The 16,573-nt window shown below is 45.5% G+C and overlaps 2 protein-coding genes across 6 annotated transcripts in view; both read right to left on the reverse strand.

The window, feature by feature from the left end:
- Nucleotides 1-310: 310 nt before the first annotated feature.
- LOC144938576 (uncharacterized) lies at nucleotides 311-9,334 on the reverse strand. Its single transcript, XM_078866526.1, has 6 exons — nucleotides 9,133-9,334; nucleotides 6,249-6,367; nucleotides 4,854-4,966; nucleotides 3,537-3,742; nucleotides 2,587-2,691; nucleotides 311-2,112 (listed from the first exon to the last, which is right to left on the reverse strand). Exons 1-6 carry the CDS (start codon nucleotides 9,237-9,239, stop codon nucleotides 885-887), a joined length of 1,878 nt encoding a protein of 625 aa, XP_078722652.1. The 5' UTR covers nucleotides 9,240-9,334; the 3' UTR covers nucleotides 311-884.
- A 947-nt stretch (nucleotides 9,335-10,281) lies between these two features.
- The window catches only part of LAMA2 (laminin subunit alpha 2), a 94,776-nt gene continuing 88,484 nt past the window's right edge, over nucleotides 10,282-16,573 (reverse strand). For all 5 annotated transcript variants that reach the window (XM_078866528.1, XM_078866532.1, XM_078866531.1 and 2 more), the window contains 5 exons: nucleotides 16,375-16,533; nucleotides 15,084-15,237; nucleotides 14,288-14,424; nucleotides 13,853-14,075; nucleotides 10,282-13,090 (listed from right to left, as the gene is read on the reverse strand). In XM_078866528.1, the coding sequence (XP_078722654.1) occupies nucleotides 12,936-13,090; nucleotides 13,853-14,075; nucleotides 14,288-14,424; nucleotides 15,084-15,237; nucleotides 16,375-16,533 (828 nt within the window). In that variant the 3' untranslated portion in view covers nucleotides 10,282-12,935. The remainder of the gene's footprint in view (nucleotides 13,091-13,852; nucleotides 14,076-14,287; nucleotides 14,425-15,083; nucleotides 15,238-16,374; nucleotides 16,534-16,573) is intronic.

The following is a 16,573-nucleotide window of genomic DNA, read 5'->3' on the forward strand; positions in this document are numbered from 1 at the left end:
CTGTAATACAAATCAATAATTATCTTCTTGGCAACAAGGAATTCCAAGATTGAAATATGCCTGGTTAAGTACTCCACACAGCTCTCATTTAGCAAGGTGGACATAGCATCAATTGTACAATAAATTTAATGCAGAAATGTGCATGGCACATGATACTATGTTCTGTGTATCCTTGCAGTGGAGTTTGTATAACCATCAAACAAAGACGGTCGCTGCATTGCGCGCTTTCACGGCCGTCTGGAACACTCTTCCTTCCAATAAGAGGAAGCCACTGGATCTATGGACTTGTAAATCTAAATTAAAAAAAAAATTTTAGAACTGTTCTTATGTTTAGTTTATTGTCCTTCCCCTGCACGTCCGGTGAGCACGATTTGCTACGTACAGTGCAAAAGAAGTTCAACATACATATGTACCGAAAAAAACACGTCATGGCCATTCACTCAAAAATGTCTGGGCGAGTGAAAGGACTGCCTTATAAAATCACAATTTCGTGACTTTTCACCCTTCACAGGAACGAAGAGGGCACACATCACAGCCGAGAAAGAATGCATGCTTGTATCACCCTGTTGCCATCTATTGCAACCCTGGAGTCGTCATTTTTGAAGATTGTTCATTAACACAGCAACAAACCAAGCTCCTACGGAAATGATTGCCTTATGGGGGGAAAAAAAACAATTCACAAAAGCATGAGGGGCTCAATGCAGACAAATCAAACATCTATTAAAAATAAGGAGTTCACTATAAATGGATTACTACCTCATTCATACGAATGCCAGTGTTAACCTGTGAAGTGAAACGGTAAAAATGTTTTTGATAATAATAATTACAAACACCCCCTTTAACACCCCTTCAAAAATCCAATGTAAGAAACCCAACAATTGTTTCTAATGCTTAGCGGTCGTGGGGCAGCTCGAGTTGGAGGCAGGTTTCGGGCAGGAGGGAGACCTCGACTTTGACCTTGTCTGAGACGCGGAGCGAGACCGAGACCTCTGCCTCGACGGTGATGGCGACTTGGATTTGGAGAGAGGCTTCATCTTTTCCTTTTCCTTCGGAGATCTAGACCTAGAGCGAGATGGGCTGTCTTTCTTTCCCTCGGGAGACCTGGAACCAGAGCGAGGCCTGGTGTTCTTTCTACCCTTAGGAGATCCTGATCTGGAACGAGATTTGCTGTTTCTCTTTCCCTTCAGAGACCTGGAGCGAGATCTGCTGTCTCTCTTTCCCGTGGGAGACTTGGAGCGAGATCTGTCATTCTTCCCTCTCTTAGGAGACCGTGACCGAGAACGAGATGCAACTTTTTTCTTTGCCTTTAGAGACCTGGAACGAGACCTGCTGTTTTTCCTTCCTTTGGGAGACTTTGACCTAGAACTAGACCTCACGTTCTTCCTCGCTTTGGGAGATCTAGACCTCGAGCGAGACCTGGCAATCTTCCGTGCCTTAGGAGGAGATACAGATCTGGAGCGAGACCTGGCATTTCTTCCTCTCTTGGGAGACCTAGAGCGAGATCTAACCTTCTTCTTCATTCCCTTAAGAGATCTAGACCTGGAGCGAGATCTACTGTTTTTCCTTCCCTTGGCAGACCTCGACCGAGAACGAGACCTGATGTTTTTCCGTCCCCTGAGAGATCGAGACCTCGAGCGAGACTTACTATTTTTCCTTCTCTTGGGAGACACAGACCTGGAGCGAGACCTGCTGGTTTTCCTTCCCTTGGGAGACCTCGACCGAGAATGGGACCTCGAGTATTTCCTGGCCTTTGGGGATGGAGACCTCGAGCGTGACTTGCTATACTTCCTTCCCTTGGCAGACGCGGACCTGGATCGGGACCTGGCATTCTTCGCCCGCTTGGGAGATCTCGACTTGGAGCGAGAGCGCACATTCTTTGCGCGTCTAGGAGATCTCGACTTGGAGTGAGAACGCGATCGCCTGACCCTCTTGCGAGACCTGGACCGAGACCGAGATTTTGTTCGAGACCTGGATGCCGACCGCTTCCCGCCGTTCCTGCCGTTTGTTTTACCGACAGACACAGAGCGGCTGTGCGAGCGACTTTTCTTTCTGCGAGACCGTGAATGGGACCTGCTGTCCCTGCCTCGTTTACGCTTTGCCGGTGAACGAGTCCTGAAGGAAAAAAATAACATCACAACGCCGCACCCGATAGCCATTAGGTGGATTTTTAAGTATTCTTACATCGCGATGTATAAAAACATTTCTGAAGTGCATGCATTTAAATCTAATTACAGAAACTCCAACAGTGCTATTAGTAATCTGTAATGAACATTTCTGGAAGTGTATAATTTACACTACTGAAAAACATTGAAATTTATATCATCAAATATTCCACTATCAAGTTCTCCCAGCACGTTACCTACAAGGTGCATTACGATATTTCGTGTCTTACGACGTTGTTATCGTGCCCAACAATGCGTTGCAACGTTGCACGTCACGCCCTGCGTGAACGCCAACTCGTCGTGCGGCTTGGACAAGGTACCCCCCCCTTGCGATCGTTCATCAAACGCGAGAGTTTTTAGATTTATTTTTTACCCCCAATTTGCTTTTGTGAAGCTGTTAACGATGCCGGCTGCAAGATCTGACCTGGATCGGCTGCGTGTGCGGCTGCGTCGTCGCGCCCTCCTGCCACTCCTGCTTCGCGAACGTTTTGCCCGGTTCAGCCTTCGGCGGCGGTTTCTCGAGCGTGACCTGCCCGACACGATCAACACCGGCTCAACACAACAACCCGCAACACGTGCGCCATATTGCACGCAACGGAATACACGCACGTCATGGCAATAAGTGCCGATAAAGTTTAAAGTTATTTTGTGACCGAGTAAAAAAACCTGGAGGCATTTATCCAGCAGTATATAGATCATTGCTGGTGATGATGAGAAACAGAGAGAAAAACTGTTCCCATGCTTTCATAAACACAAATATTCTTCGCCAGTCAGGCCCTTTACGATTAGCAGTAACCATATTATTCAATAACAGAGTGGGTAAGGCTATACCCAGCTGGTACAGCAGAAACTCGATGTACGCACACCCCTTATCGCCCATGGGCCCGGAGCAGATATTTACTTGCCGGTACCACCTGAGGTGGCAAAACTGTTGTGGTTCCAATAGTGAATTACGTGATAACCATTTGAAATGACTGGGTAACCGAATAATGAACTCTTATGAGATATAAACACATCGCTACAACTCAAATCCTGCTACCTCGGTACAAATTTCTGCTTTATTAGGAACAAGGCCGTTTGTGCTTTCAAGCGTCGCTTGTATCACAAGCGAGCCTTCTCCTTCCCCAGACCACTGTACTGTAAGATAAAGTGTTTTTGCTTATAACGTAAATGTGCCTATCATACACGGCATACTAATATCCAGCTTCTTCCTGTATAACTATCCGATATTTTAGATTGTAACAGACCAGAACGTTAAACAAGCCGTGCAGTCAGGATAAATTAACTGGCCCCGCATCCCCAGCTCGGCAACTGGTGTTGCCAGTTGCTGTGTGTGTCACGGGCAAGTGTTCTGTCGTGTACTGAACTCCAAACCTCGATCGACTGCGGCGTTTAGCGCGCATCGTCCGGTTGGAGCGCTCCTCCCTCAGCTTGAGCTTGCGGCCAAAGAGCTCCATGCCGTCAAGCTCGTCCAGAGCTCGCTTCATGTCCACAAACGTGCGGAACTCCACAAAGCCCTCATTGTCTCGCTCCACGTGCGCTTCGCCATACATCACCTCGCCAGCACGGCGCAGCGAGTCCTGCGGGAGAGTTGTCGGTGCGACCAGAGCGGATTGAGGCACGAGCTACCGTAATGTTTTATTTGAACGATACATCGACAAGATTTGGTAAAATTGGAAATATATATCCTAAGAAATATATACATATATGGGTGTTTTCTGCACCATAGAAATGATGGCAAGATTGATTACTGAGATCCCAAGACTGAATCGGGTCAGAAATTAGAATAGACGGTAAGAGTGGTGGTGCCCATCTCAGAGAAGACGAAAAAAAGTTGACTCAAATGGCGAGGGCACGTCGTAAGATGAGAGGAAACCCACATCGCAAAGGAAGGCGATGTTGAACATGGTAACACCAGGCCAGTGACCAAGAGGCAAGCCTTGGTAGAGGTGGTTCTTAGTGGTGATCTAAAATATGAAGGACTGTGGAGTTGACCTCGAGATGGCCCAGGACAAAAATGAGTGGAGAGGAGCAAGGACACCCACATGAGTGGACCAATTAACTACAATGCGTGACTCACAATACAGGTCTGAATATGTAACCTTCAAAAGCATAGAGGTCTATTCTATCATCCAGCCAAGTGCTTTACAAGAGAAAAACACAATTTGGTATAAAACCACTTTGAAAGTTACAATAAAATGGAATTGCATTGTACATATACAGCCCTTTTACCTATCTACTGCTGGATGAAGCCCCACAACGCCGGATCGTGCGAGTTATTTGATCATACTTCACCATGATGGTCAGGACTTGATGGTGTCGGTGTTGGGCAACACAGACGTTGCAGCATAGTACAATAAAACTATTTATTTCATTAAAACTGTCCTCTGCAGACGTGGTAGTTGCTGATCTAAGCAACAACATAATGCAAAAAGACAAATAAGAGGTAAAGATGCAGCCCTGCAAGTAGTTGCTCGTGCCACTGCTGGCAGAAGCGACTCCCACGAGAGGCATGATTTAAGAAACCTGGCCAATGTTTCAACTGGGGCATCGGGAGACAAAACCAGTGGCCAATGGATTTCAAGCCAAGTCTGCAAACCATTACACCACGGCAACATCCGCACAATTACAAATATGTTACAAACATAAATGTTGGTGAAGAATTTGCGATGGTCAAAGTCGAGCGATTACCTTCAGCTGTTCTGCATCGCAGCGGGTGGAGAGGTTCTCCACTACGAGCCGGTACTCGGTGCGGATGGGAGGCCTGTAGAGTCCGGAGCGTCCTCCGAAAATTGAAGAAGCACCTACGCCAAGTGGACGTAGATTACAAAGCGTCTCATTCATGCCAAACAGCAGACGTATTTTAAAAATAGTAAATAAATATGTATGCGTGAAAAATAGCAATCATAGCAAGGTGCAAATACATTGTATGTAGTGTATAAAGCATGAGTTAGTTCAAAAATAGCTATATATAGTGGTTAAAAGAAACTATTTTCTGTGCTGTTTTGATTATACAGTTTTGTTTGAGCAAATTATTGCAACTATTAATGATAAAGTTGGTTCATTACATATTGTTCATCTTGTGAATGACACTGAAGATTTTTAATATTATTTTAAGCAACAGCAGAATTACTCAAACATAACCATGCATCTTGAAAATACAATATGGCAATTATACTGTGTGGAGCAAAGTCAGTGCAATTGATTCTATATAGCATACTAGACAATATGAATTAACGATACAAAACTGTGTGCGTGCATATTACACTTACGTCGTAAACAGCACAAAACAGTTTTAAGCTAATTCTAAACAATTAACAATGTACTGTAATGCAGTATGTGAAAAAGCACGGAGTTCACCAAACCAGCCAGAAATGACACCTGGCTGTTCCTCACCAACCGGGTCTAAAGGCAAGTGAGGCCGCAGGAGGAGGCTCCGGCAAGGGCAGCCAAGGGCCATGGGAATGGAACGGGTAGGTTGGTACGGTACGGAGTGGATGGGTTGGTGCGGTTGGTAGGTTGGTTGGTAAGGTAAGGCCATGGCCATTGGAACAGGCATCTTAGAGATTCTTGATTCAAAACATTGACGACTTTGTTAAATCGGTGGTTAAGTTTAAAGAGAAAACATTCAACAATTCATAGAAAAGCTCAAGAGCACGGGTAAATTATTTAAGTAGACTGGATGACGGGTCATGTAAGATCACATTAATGCTATAATTAATCATTTGCAGTGTTTGCAAGGAACCACCGCATGAGTTAACTCAGATATAAATATTAACTAGGCAATAGACCATTGTTAAATATTTAGTTGTTACTTCTAAATAACAGTTCCAATATTGAAATAACCCGTGGTCTTAAGAACATCAGAAACACTTTAAAATGCAAAACATACATTTCCATAAAATATAACAAAGTAATGTGTAAGGCATTTGCAATATATATGTAATGTACATTTAAAAACAACCGCTCATCAACACAGTTCAGCAGGATAAACAATGCATTTTCAGTAGACTTTTAACTGCACTCGAGGAAAAACACAGGCGCGAGTTGTTTTCTCTACTCCAGGGCAGGAAGCGGTGAGTCTACCTCCCGGCCGCCCCCGGGCGTGTTCCACCACCACCGGGTCCCCACACAGGTCGCGGCCGTTCAGCTCGTACACGGCACTATCCGCATCCCGGCCATCTTCAAGCTCCACAAATGCATACCTGAGAACAGCACACATCAGCCATTGAAGGACAGACACAGCAGCGTTCGCCTCGTTAACCACATGGGGTCGAGATGAAATATTTTGGTCGAGGCTGTCCCAGAAAATGCGGGTGTGAAAAAAATGCTTAAGCACTACGATCTCGAACCTCAGATGTATATTTTAACCATAACCTTCACAAAGAACACCATTGGAACCTCCTTTGCCAGTAGCAAAATATGATAATTGGTTTGTTACCCTTTTATCTGTCAACAAAACTGACACCTTTTTTACAATGAGTCATGTTCGCATTGACCACAATACCTGCGGTCGGAATGCAAACAAAAAACACAACTCTGATAATGTAGGCACTCTCCTTGATATTGATTGTTCCACACCCGAGACAGCTTTTCTTAGAGCCTAGTGTCACATGGTGTTGGACCAGATGATGCCAAAAGGCTTGTGATTGGATGAAAATCTGATATATAATTTAAAACCAATTTGGAGGAACAGTATTCACTTCCAAATATTTTAGACTCCAGTTGCGCTGAAAGTGATTCCAATTTTTTTACATGGGCAATGCAAGTGTGCTATGTAATAGCATACAAAACATTGGATTGATACATTTCACTGGATTAATTTGACGATAAATCATTACCAGTTAAAGTTTTTTCCACCTCACCGGTGGTGGCTCCTTCTGAATGTGCCCCAATGTCTGCAACTCATCTGTATTACCGTTCAGTCAAACTGACTGACGGCCTCTTCATTTTGAAGACTTAAATAGCCAACTCCCTATCTGCCCTACAGTTAACCAGTTGAAATTTGTACGGCGTACATTTATACACATTGAAAATACAAACTTTCTTTATGCTCAGGCTCAAGGGCTAAAATAATGTTTTGTTTTCGGGCACCGCTATTAACTCCAGCACGAAAATATTCAAAAGCTGTGGCCATAATGGCCCAGGCAGCGATAATTGGACCCTCCTGAAAACAGCAACCCGATTCAGCTGAGGCTTTATTTGAAATACGTATTTCAAGTTAGCGAATGTTAATGAAATCAATTGCATAACATAGCCGAGCACACTTACAAGTCAAACTTACATGTTGCAATATTTTATCTAAACATGAACACGTGTTTCACGAGGGCTGTCCAGCTTTGTTGGCAGTCCCGAAACCATCACATATGTAGATTACACATTACATATTAAGGCAGGACCAAAATGAAAGGCTCGAGTTCCTTTGACGGTTTGAGACCGCACGAATATGGTCTCACAATGGGCAGCATTGACTTGACGGTGCTTTAGTTGCACGGTGTACATCTCCGCTGGAGGTACAGAACCCGCGGTGGAAATTCCACATTAACATGGCCAGAACTCAGACTACAATATAAATTTTCTCTCTATTTTTCCGGGTTGTTAATGCGTGTTGTTCCAGCATCTTGTTCGACGTTCGCTCCACGTGCAGAAAACACACTGAAGCTATACAGCACAGACGCGAAAATTCTTCGTAACAATACAGAACTTATTTACTTAGAAAAAAACCTCACCGAGCCAATACTATTTTTAGGAAGGTCCTGTATTGAGTGAGATATATGGGCAATCCTAGATGTGGGAGAAACCTGGATTACCAAGACCCCCACGAATAGGAGTGAATAACCTTCAAAGCTCTGCACGCAGATTCAAAAATCCATCGCTCAATAGTACCATTTCCTGGTCACTTCGCAGTCCGATAACTTCCGTTCATCAAGTGACACTTCGTGCAATGATGTATATCAACCCCGAGTGATTGACGTATAGTGATATTATATTGGAAACGACCATGCACATGAAACACGGGGGAACTGTATAGTCTGTATAGCTTCAAAAGCTAAGTTCAGTACCGGATTATGCCGCGTACCAGAGGCTTCACCTCGAATGCTCCATACGCGCCGAGTTGGCTCCATTCGACCATTCAATAGCCGATTAAGGAGTAAACGAACCACTGTTTATGTTGTCCCACTGGGGCCTCATAATCAGCCGTGGTTAATCTACTGCTGGCTGATCCGGAGTGCGCAACAACCCACGCGGAGCTTCCAGCCACACACGAGGCCGATTTCATTGCTCCATCTCCCCGTGGGACGTGGACCCTCTCGAACGAATTTCCATTCCTTTGCTGTGTCGCTGGACACTTTGTAAACGAGTCGATTCACGTCGAAGGGGAGTGATTTTATCCACGTGATTTTGTTTTCATCATGGGCCCTCCTTTGCCAGCATCAAAATATAATAATAGGTTTTCCCCTTACTGGCAATAAAACAGTTGTTAAGATGTTAAAACACCAAACTGAAACGTTTTGCAAGAAATAATGTCTTCAATAACCACATATACTTGTGAAAATACAAACAAATGCATATCTCAAAGCATGTTTTTGTTTGTATTTTCACAAGTATCTGTGGTTAATGCAGCCTTGATTCCTTGCAAAAGGTTTCAGTTTGGTGTTTTAACATCTTAACACAACTGTTTTATTCCAGAAAGGGGAAACCTATTCTGATATACATTTATTTTTAAATCTTTGATACATTTGCAATAAACATTTCTGGACTCGCGGGAGGCCTAGCAGAACATGAAAAGCCTGCGGCGTATTTCCCAGCGCGGATAAGCGCGGAGCGAGCTTCTCGCGCGCCGATTGGACGAATCGCCGCACGGTCTCGCGGCCCAATTGGCTGTGCGCGGGCGCGTGCGGCGCGCGGACCAATGGGACGAGAGCGCGTAATGGCGGCCGCCGATGTGAACTGGGGAATTGAGACTCACCCGTTCTTGAGGCTAATCTCAATGATCTTGCCGAAGCCTCTAAGGAAGCGTTCAATGTCCCTCTCGCTCGCCTTGTAGCTCAGCTTGCCCAGGTAAAGACGAGCCATCTCTACGTGTCCCTTTTTTTGAATTGGCGGAGTTTTCGAGCGAAACGCGGAGCGAGCGAGCGCCGCTGCTGCTGCCACAAAGCGAGGGGCCCCCCTCACTGCCGCATCCCCCGCGCGGTACCGGCCGGTGACGTCACCCGTCAATTAACATAATCGCCGTTTGTTCTTTCGCGATTATATCAACGCATATAATAATAATAACTTTAAATAGATTAATATGTCTGGCGCAACTACACCTCACCCTCTAGCGCGGCCAATATTACACAAGCATACCATTTTTTTGGATATTCCATGTTCATGTATAATACATGTTCATGTATTACATTTGTGGCAGTATATGTTGAGTTTATGTTAATTTATGCGAGGGCTAGGGGCTCCTCGCTCAGCTTGTGGGGTCTGTCTTTCCGACAGCCCTGTTCTTCACCTGTTCCTCACCTGAGGACGGCTGCTTGCGTTGTGGCCGAAACGTCGTGAGAATTGTATTTTATTATGTAATATTTTTTATTATTTTATTATTTCCCTTCTACGTGACTTTACCGAAAGAACCAAGAAGATGAATCCCTGCAGTCACGAAAGCTGTAAATCGATACTATGCAATACATCTAAGAACCCTACTTTACTCCCAGAACGCGCTGTCTTGTTTGGCCTATAACAATATCACCATCAATTATGGACCAACGTGAACATTGTTTTGTTCTTCTTTGATTTATTCCTCACAATGCACATATCATATTTAAAAAAACTAGAACTGATATAACCTCGGTGAATAACATCGGAGTGTTCGTCACTTTCCATTGGTGGTGGCAACAGTCAAGGGAAGCAATTGATAAACAACACGAGGAGGTCCCCTTGAAACGGTAACAGCCCAGAGCCCCGCATATGGGGGGTTAATGGTGTTCATGCCCTTTATTTGCTCGACTATTAAGCGATTCAGCAATTCTAGACAAGACTCGTGAGAGAATGCGTTGTTACACTCACACTTCCATGCCAAATAAGTAGACAGTAGACTTTTGCAGATATAAAATATGGGGATTTATTCAACGAATCGATACTGTGTTTGTGAAATAGTAAATGTGTCTCATACGATCTCAGCATCTTAAGGGTATGGTGCTTTAGTTTTAATTCATTACAAAAGCGTTGTAGCAACAGGTGAGTCATCAAATTGCACTGCTTGGTAATTTCTTTCAAGTATTGTTGATTTCCGTGTGATTGTGACAACACTCAATAACACAATGGCTTTTTTATTTTGCTCAGTTTTGCTCTAAATCACTGTCAACATGGAAACGATCGTCACCCGTCATGATGTATGGCTTGAGCAAATTGAATGCACTTAAACCGCCACGCTGCTGTCAATTTAACGTCCGCACAATTTTCAGTACACTTGTAAATTGGAAGCGACTACCACGTGTCTTTTTAGCAGCTCCTTTGGGGTTGCATCAGTGTTGATTTGGTGCCAAATGTCCACTGCTTGAGGTAGGGCCCTATCGCCTGTGATATCGATGTGCGCCACACTAACAGCTCCTTCAAAAATGAGAACAGGGTGAAAATACAAAAACACCCCACCAAGACCCCACTGGTAGTTGCCTTGGCCCTACATTTTTTGCGAGCACCGAGTTATGTGCAATTGAGGTCTTGAGTGTGCGGACAAATAGAGGTTGTGTTTGAAGAGCCCGAAAAGGGTTCCTTCTCTGCATTCCGTCAAGTTCCCCAAGATGGATTTTTTGTGCATCTGAATGGACGGAATAACTGATGCCGACACGTTAAAGTGTTCAGTCGTGAGCTGGTATAAACCTGAATCACCATGTCCAGCGCAGGCAAGAAGGCCACATCATGGGTTGTCACTGAGTTCTCTCGCAAGTCAGCAATGGCTGTCTAACAATTGATTAGATGCACCACATTTATCAGGTGGTATTATGAGTTAGAAGCACATTTACAGTTAGTTTGGTTTTAAGGTTGCCACCTCTGAGATACATAAACTTGTGACACATCACGGGAAGAAGAATATATCTCACAATACCAGATCAAGGGAATAGCTACTTGTAAATGCATAGTCTTGAGTGGCGTATTCAAGTTAACCAAGTGATAGGTGAAGAGACCAGGTTAGTTTTAGTTTGCAAGGGTGACTTGGGGTGTTAGTCTGCCAGTTGGTGGCGACGGTCGCTGTGTGTAATCCCAATTCGAGTCGCTTGCGCAACTGACAAAAACCGGGACTTTTAATGTTCCGGAAAGATTTACCGATTTCTCAGAGCAGCTACCTCAACAATTAAAGAAAGGTTTTAACAGTTATCTGTTACAGCGTTGATCGTGCTGTTTGTTGCTGGCTCTTTGAGGTTTTGGGCCTTTGCGTGCGCGCTCAGGAATTGTGTTAAATGAAGCGGACGATCCTGAAAAAAAACTCTTCAAATGTGTGCGTTCAAACTATTAAAAAATAGATTTACAATTTTTCCTAACGATGTAGAAATGTGATCAAACCTGCGCACCTTAATACAGTGGGCATGTGTTGAGATTGGTCAGTTCGTTAAGAATGCAGTTTCATTGGGAATTTGCAGCATTTGTAGCATCGTAGCTTGTTGCATAGGTCAAGGTCAACCGACTTGGGTTGCATGGCTGCACAGCCACAGAGCGAGGCAACTCCATCCAAGTCTAACCGAACTCGGCAAAAGGGGGGAAACTATACAGATACACGTTCTTTGAAATAACACTGCGTACATACTTTTATGCTTTTAATACTGTTGTGATACACACGCTGACATGCGGCCAGTCTCACAAAACACCTTCGGTCAACATTTTTCTCAAGTTGCACGACTTGAAAATGACGTAGGGAAACTTGCAATGTGTTTCATGCAACTGTACACTGATATCTTTCCGACTGATGACACGTTTTCGTTTAGCGACGTTGAGAGGGACCTGTCCAATATCGACCGGCTGGAAATTGGTGATAGCATTTATTAAAAAAAAGTTGCATAGCTGGAAAAAAATATATATGTTTTTGATTTAAAATAAATTCACCAGAACACTTTAAAAGAGAGGTTATTTGACCAAACATTACATTATCAGAGCTATATTTGTTCACCTGAATTTAAAATCGAGAAGGCTCTGTATGCCGTCTGCAGTCGAGCTTTCGGCATTGCTAGTTCGAAGTTCATATGCAGTAACGGAGCCCACCCATTGCCTGGCCGACGCGATCAGCTCACCCCTTTGATTACACTCAATCCACAAACATTGACTTCATAATCAACGTTTTTGGGTTTAGATCGCGTTATTTATAAATGTGTCGTAACCCTCCACCACCCGACACGGCCAATCAGTAAAAAAAGTGTCACGTTGACAAGACAAATAGTTCACTGCTTTAGCCCACCGGTGTGTTGAAGCGTGAAACCACAACATTTACAATTTTTGAGTACGACGTTTCGCTGGTAATTGCATCCAGCATCATCGGGCAATTCGCCAGAATGGTGAGGCTTTGCTCTGGCTCCCGGTCTTATATAGAGCAGCAGCAGGGTGACGTGATCATTAACTCATCAACTCAAACATTGACTTCTGGGATTTAAAAAGTATTTTTAATACTGCACTTCTACAACTATTACATGTGGTACTGTCAGAAAGTGGTATCAGCAAACACATTGGAAGGAAGAGGTGAGAGGAGGCAGCCGTGAGGAAATCTTTCCCCAGCCGAGCCCAGCGGCGTCGGCGTCCTCACTGCGAGGGGCAGGCGAGCGGCTGCACCCCGCGGAGGCTGGTGGCCTTGGTGAGGTCCACTGGCAGCGTCTGCTGGGGCCTCACCAGCTGCAGGCGCCGCATGCAGCCCTGGAAGGGCGTCTTGCTGCTCAGCGCGAACTGCACCGAGTCGGCTGCAAGAGAAAGGCAGAGGATGGTAGCGTTCCACGCGTGCACGCTCGTTCTCTTGCCAAGCTGCTCCTCGCTCAGGACTCGGTGACCAAGCTACTTTAGGGAACAGTACACACGGGCGACACACACTCTACCCGTGGTCTACGTCAAGTAAGCAATGCGCATGTACACAAGTATCTAATTTGCACACGTTTTGCATTGTCTGTGTATTTGTTTTATCCTGGCCATGTTTCCCCTCCATTTATCATCATCATCATCACTGGTCAGGATCTATCCACCAGTGAATCAAGACATTCTTAAGCCGGTGCTAACTGCCTCAGTCTTGTGATAAAGTAATGCATTTGGCTTCTGTACGGAAGATTATCTCTTGGCTCCATCTCTGCATCGTCTCAGGAGCATTCCCTCCTCTGGCTGCCACTCCATCCTTACTTTCGACCACCGACCATATGCTGCTCCTGCCCAAACTTACCTCTTACTTTTCTTTATTACAATTGTCACCATCAGCCATGACCAATGCACTGGGAGTGAACTCTTACCCCTTTGGCTGCCATTCCTTAGTTAGCCTCGACCACCGGCCACAATCCCTTCCAGTGACACTTCCTGCCCAAGCCCACGTACTTTTTCTTAACAGTCGACATTACGGATTTAACCCGCGTACATTCTCCATAATCCTCGTGTTCCAAGCACGCATCTCATCGCTCCGTGCTTCCTCATGTGAACGAGCATCGGGACCGTGCGGAGCGCGGGGGGCAGCAGCGCCGTACCAGGGAAGCCGCCCAGGTAGACGGGCCGGTTGGTGTCGGCCGACGTGGAGGACTTCACCGACGACTGCGCGGTGACCATCGCCCCGTCGACGCGCAGCTCCAGCTGGTGCTTGATCTTCTTGGCGCTGACGGCGTGCCAGCGTCCGTCGCACAGGGAGCCGCCCGCGCCCGGATCGTAGACGGCCGTGAACCGGCCCGGTCCGTTATCGGCGCTGAACAACAGCTGCGGGGGAAGCGTGGTTAATATAGGGCATTTTAGTTATACCTTAATCCATGTTATTTGTAAAAATAGTTTTTTTTCAAGTTCAGCTTTGTTCATGTGATTTTTGTTGCCACGTATTGAAATGTGTCCAACATCGAGATGCATTTTTATAATGAGTGCATCACCGTGCGCTGTGGTACACTAGGGATGTGCGCTCGGGATTCCACACGTACCTTGCCGTCCACAAGTTCCAGACCCACGGCGTCGCTCATTTTATTGTGGCTGATGCCGAGCAGGACCCCGTTGCTCTGCACGGAGCGGAACTCCAAAACGACTTCAAAGTCCGTGCCGACTTTGTAGGCACTCTCGGCTGAAAGAGATCACAGTAGGAACGGTCACATTGTAAAGAGTGACAATCTCACAGCGGGTGCGCGCATTCACCCGAATTGAAACCTCCATCAGCCATGCAGGCGGCCGGGTGGCTCAGAGAGCGGAGTGCTGAGCCGATGCCACTGAGATCTGGGGCTCGAATCCAAATTACCGCCTGTCATTAAACCGCGTTCTTGAGTGTGGCGAGTTCTATGTATGTACGTTGAACTTCTTTCGCACCATACGTAGCCAACCGTGGTAACCGGAGGTGCGAATCACTGCCTGGTTACCAATGACTGGACTAAAATAACACATCACAAACATTTGGTTTTGCACTTAGATTGGATAAATTTGAGCTCTGAGAAGTATAACATCAAATTGACTGTCATGCAATAAGGATTACTCTCATACGCACAGCAGGTGGGAAAATGCTGTGCTATGTATGGAAGAGTGATCACTTGATGGGATCTCAGAAATAACTCTGTGATATCCGTTTCCGTGGGCCGCTGTATAACACGAAGGGTTGCACTGCACTGCTGTGACTGGATTCTTCGTCTCATGCAGTGATGCGAAGAGCAGAATTGGGATATACGGCCAAAGTAAATAAATAGACGATGTCCATCAGCCATAGGGTGCCTGAAGGTCGAGGCATTGGCTTACCCAGCTGTGCATATCCAGTCCCGTCAAAATAAGAGCCCTCCTGTGGATTGACGTAGCAAACTTCCACGCGGTAGCTGGAGGTCGGCTTGTCCATGTCCAGCTGTTTGCCGTTCATGACAAAGTTTTTGATGCAGCCTGGAATGCTGTTGGTCACCTGCATGGGCAACAGACACAGGGTGTTCATTCTTCAACCTGATATCAGATTTTTAAATGTGTACACCCCTATTTCGGATCTGATTTAGTTTCATCGCGTGTGCATTTCAAATTGTCATGTTAAGAATTTTTTTTTAGGTATAAAATAAAAACATCGGAAAAACTGAGACAATGAAAAATGTAAACGTGATTTTACTCAAGGTATTCCCAGGATAGCAATCATGTCAATTTAAGAATGTAATAAAAAAAAATCACAAAACTTGCGTCACGTATGGTCGAAATGAATTCACGTAATGTCGCTTTTGGTCGGAAGATCACGAGAGATGTTGTCATGTAAATAACTTCACTTTAATATTATTTGACACCAGGACCACTGCCTTACATTTTGCCTGGCCTGCATGTCCTAATGTGTTCTGCACACACCGACTGCGCTTGATGATCATTCACTGAGGAAAGAAGAACTGTGAGAAGTCCCTGGGGGGACCGGGTGGTTGATATCATTGTCGAGGACTGTTTTTATTCTCAGATAATTCAATTTGAACCCATTTGTGTGGTCAATGACCGAACCACCCGAAATAGGGCCTAATTTAATCACATCTCAGAAGCTGAGCAGCTTTGAGCCTGAATAATGCTAGGATGGGTGGTCATCATGCACACACAGGTGGTCATAGGGCTTCAAATTTATGTTAATTCGTTTAACCATCCATAATACAGGTTTTTGGGTTAGATCGCGTAAATATATAAATGTGTCATTAATCCCACCAAAGCAAATTAGTAAGGTTTGTTACGGAAACAGAACATGCCACTAGTGCAGCACACCAGTGTGTTGAAGAGCAAAGCCGCAACAAATAAAACCTGTATTATGGATGATATTGGTCACGAAAGCCTACGTGTTAAATCGTGTAACCGTGTGAGAACCCAGAAGAGACCAGGAAAGCCCCATTGCACAGGTGACCTGGATCACCAAATTGACAAGAGCAAAATCAAATAAAGTACAGGAAGGAGGTTTGCGAGACCATGTTGTTGTTGGCAGCGGAGGCCACAGCGGTGAAGCACGTTGTACCGCATGGCTACACTCCCACATCCCACATTCACCAACCCGCGGCGACACCGGGGGGGGGGGGGGGGGCGGCCTTACGTTGCCGATGCGGCGGAGGGTGTAGTTCTGTGGGACGCCGCCGACGTACATCATCCCCACCACGTCCAGAATGGTGGCGCTGGATGGGCCCTGCACCGTCACCCCGTGCGTCTTGTCCAGGGTGAGGGAAGCTCGCTCGTTCTTGCGGGTAATCCGCACCTGCGAATAAGAGATGGAACGTGTCGTTTAACCAAGTGAG

The sequence above is a fragment of the Lampetra fluviatilis genome, chromosome 22 (genome assembly GCF_964198595.1).
Source record: "Lampetra fluviatilis chromosome 22, kcLamFluv1.1, whole genome shotgun sequence".
In the NCBI taxonomy this organism is placed as follows: domain Eukaryota; kingdom Metazoa; phylum Chordata; class Hyperoartia; order Petromyzontiformes; family Petromyzontidae; genus Lampetra; species Lampetra fluviatilis.

What these genes read in the sequence shown, in the direction of transcription:
- LOC144938576 (XM_078866526.1), bottom strand. Translation starts at nt 9,239, where the DNA reads ATGGCTCGTCTTTACCTGGGCAAGCTGAGCTACAAGGCGAGCGAGAGG. An exon ending in GAGATTAGCCTCAAGAACGG is followed by an intron (nt 6,368 to 9,132) that starts GTGAGTCTCAAT and finishes TGCTGTTCTCAG; the next exon opens with GTATGCATTTGTGGAGCTTG. An exon ending in CGCCCGGGGGCGGCCGGGAG is followed by an intron (nt 4,967 to 6,248) that starts GTAGACTCACCG and finishes CACTTGGCGTAG; the next exon opens with GTGCTTCTTCAATTTTCGGA.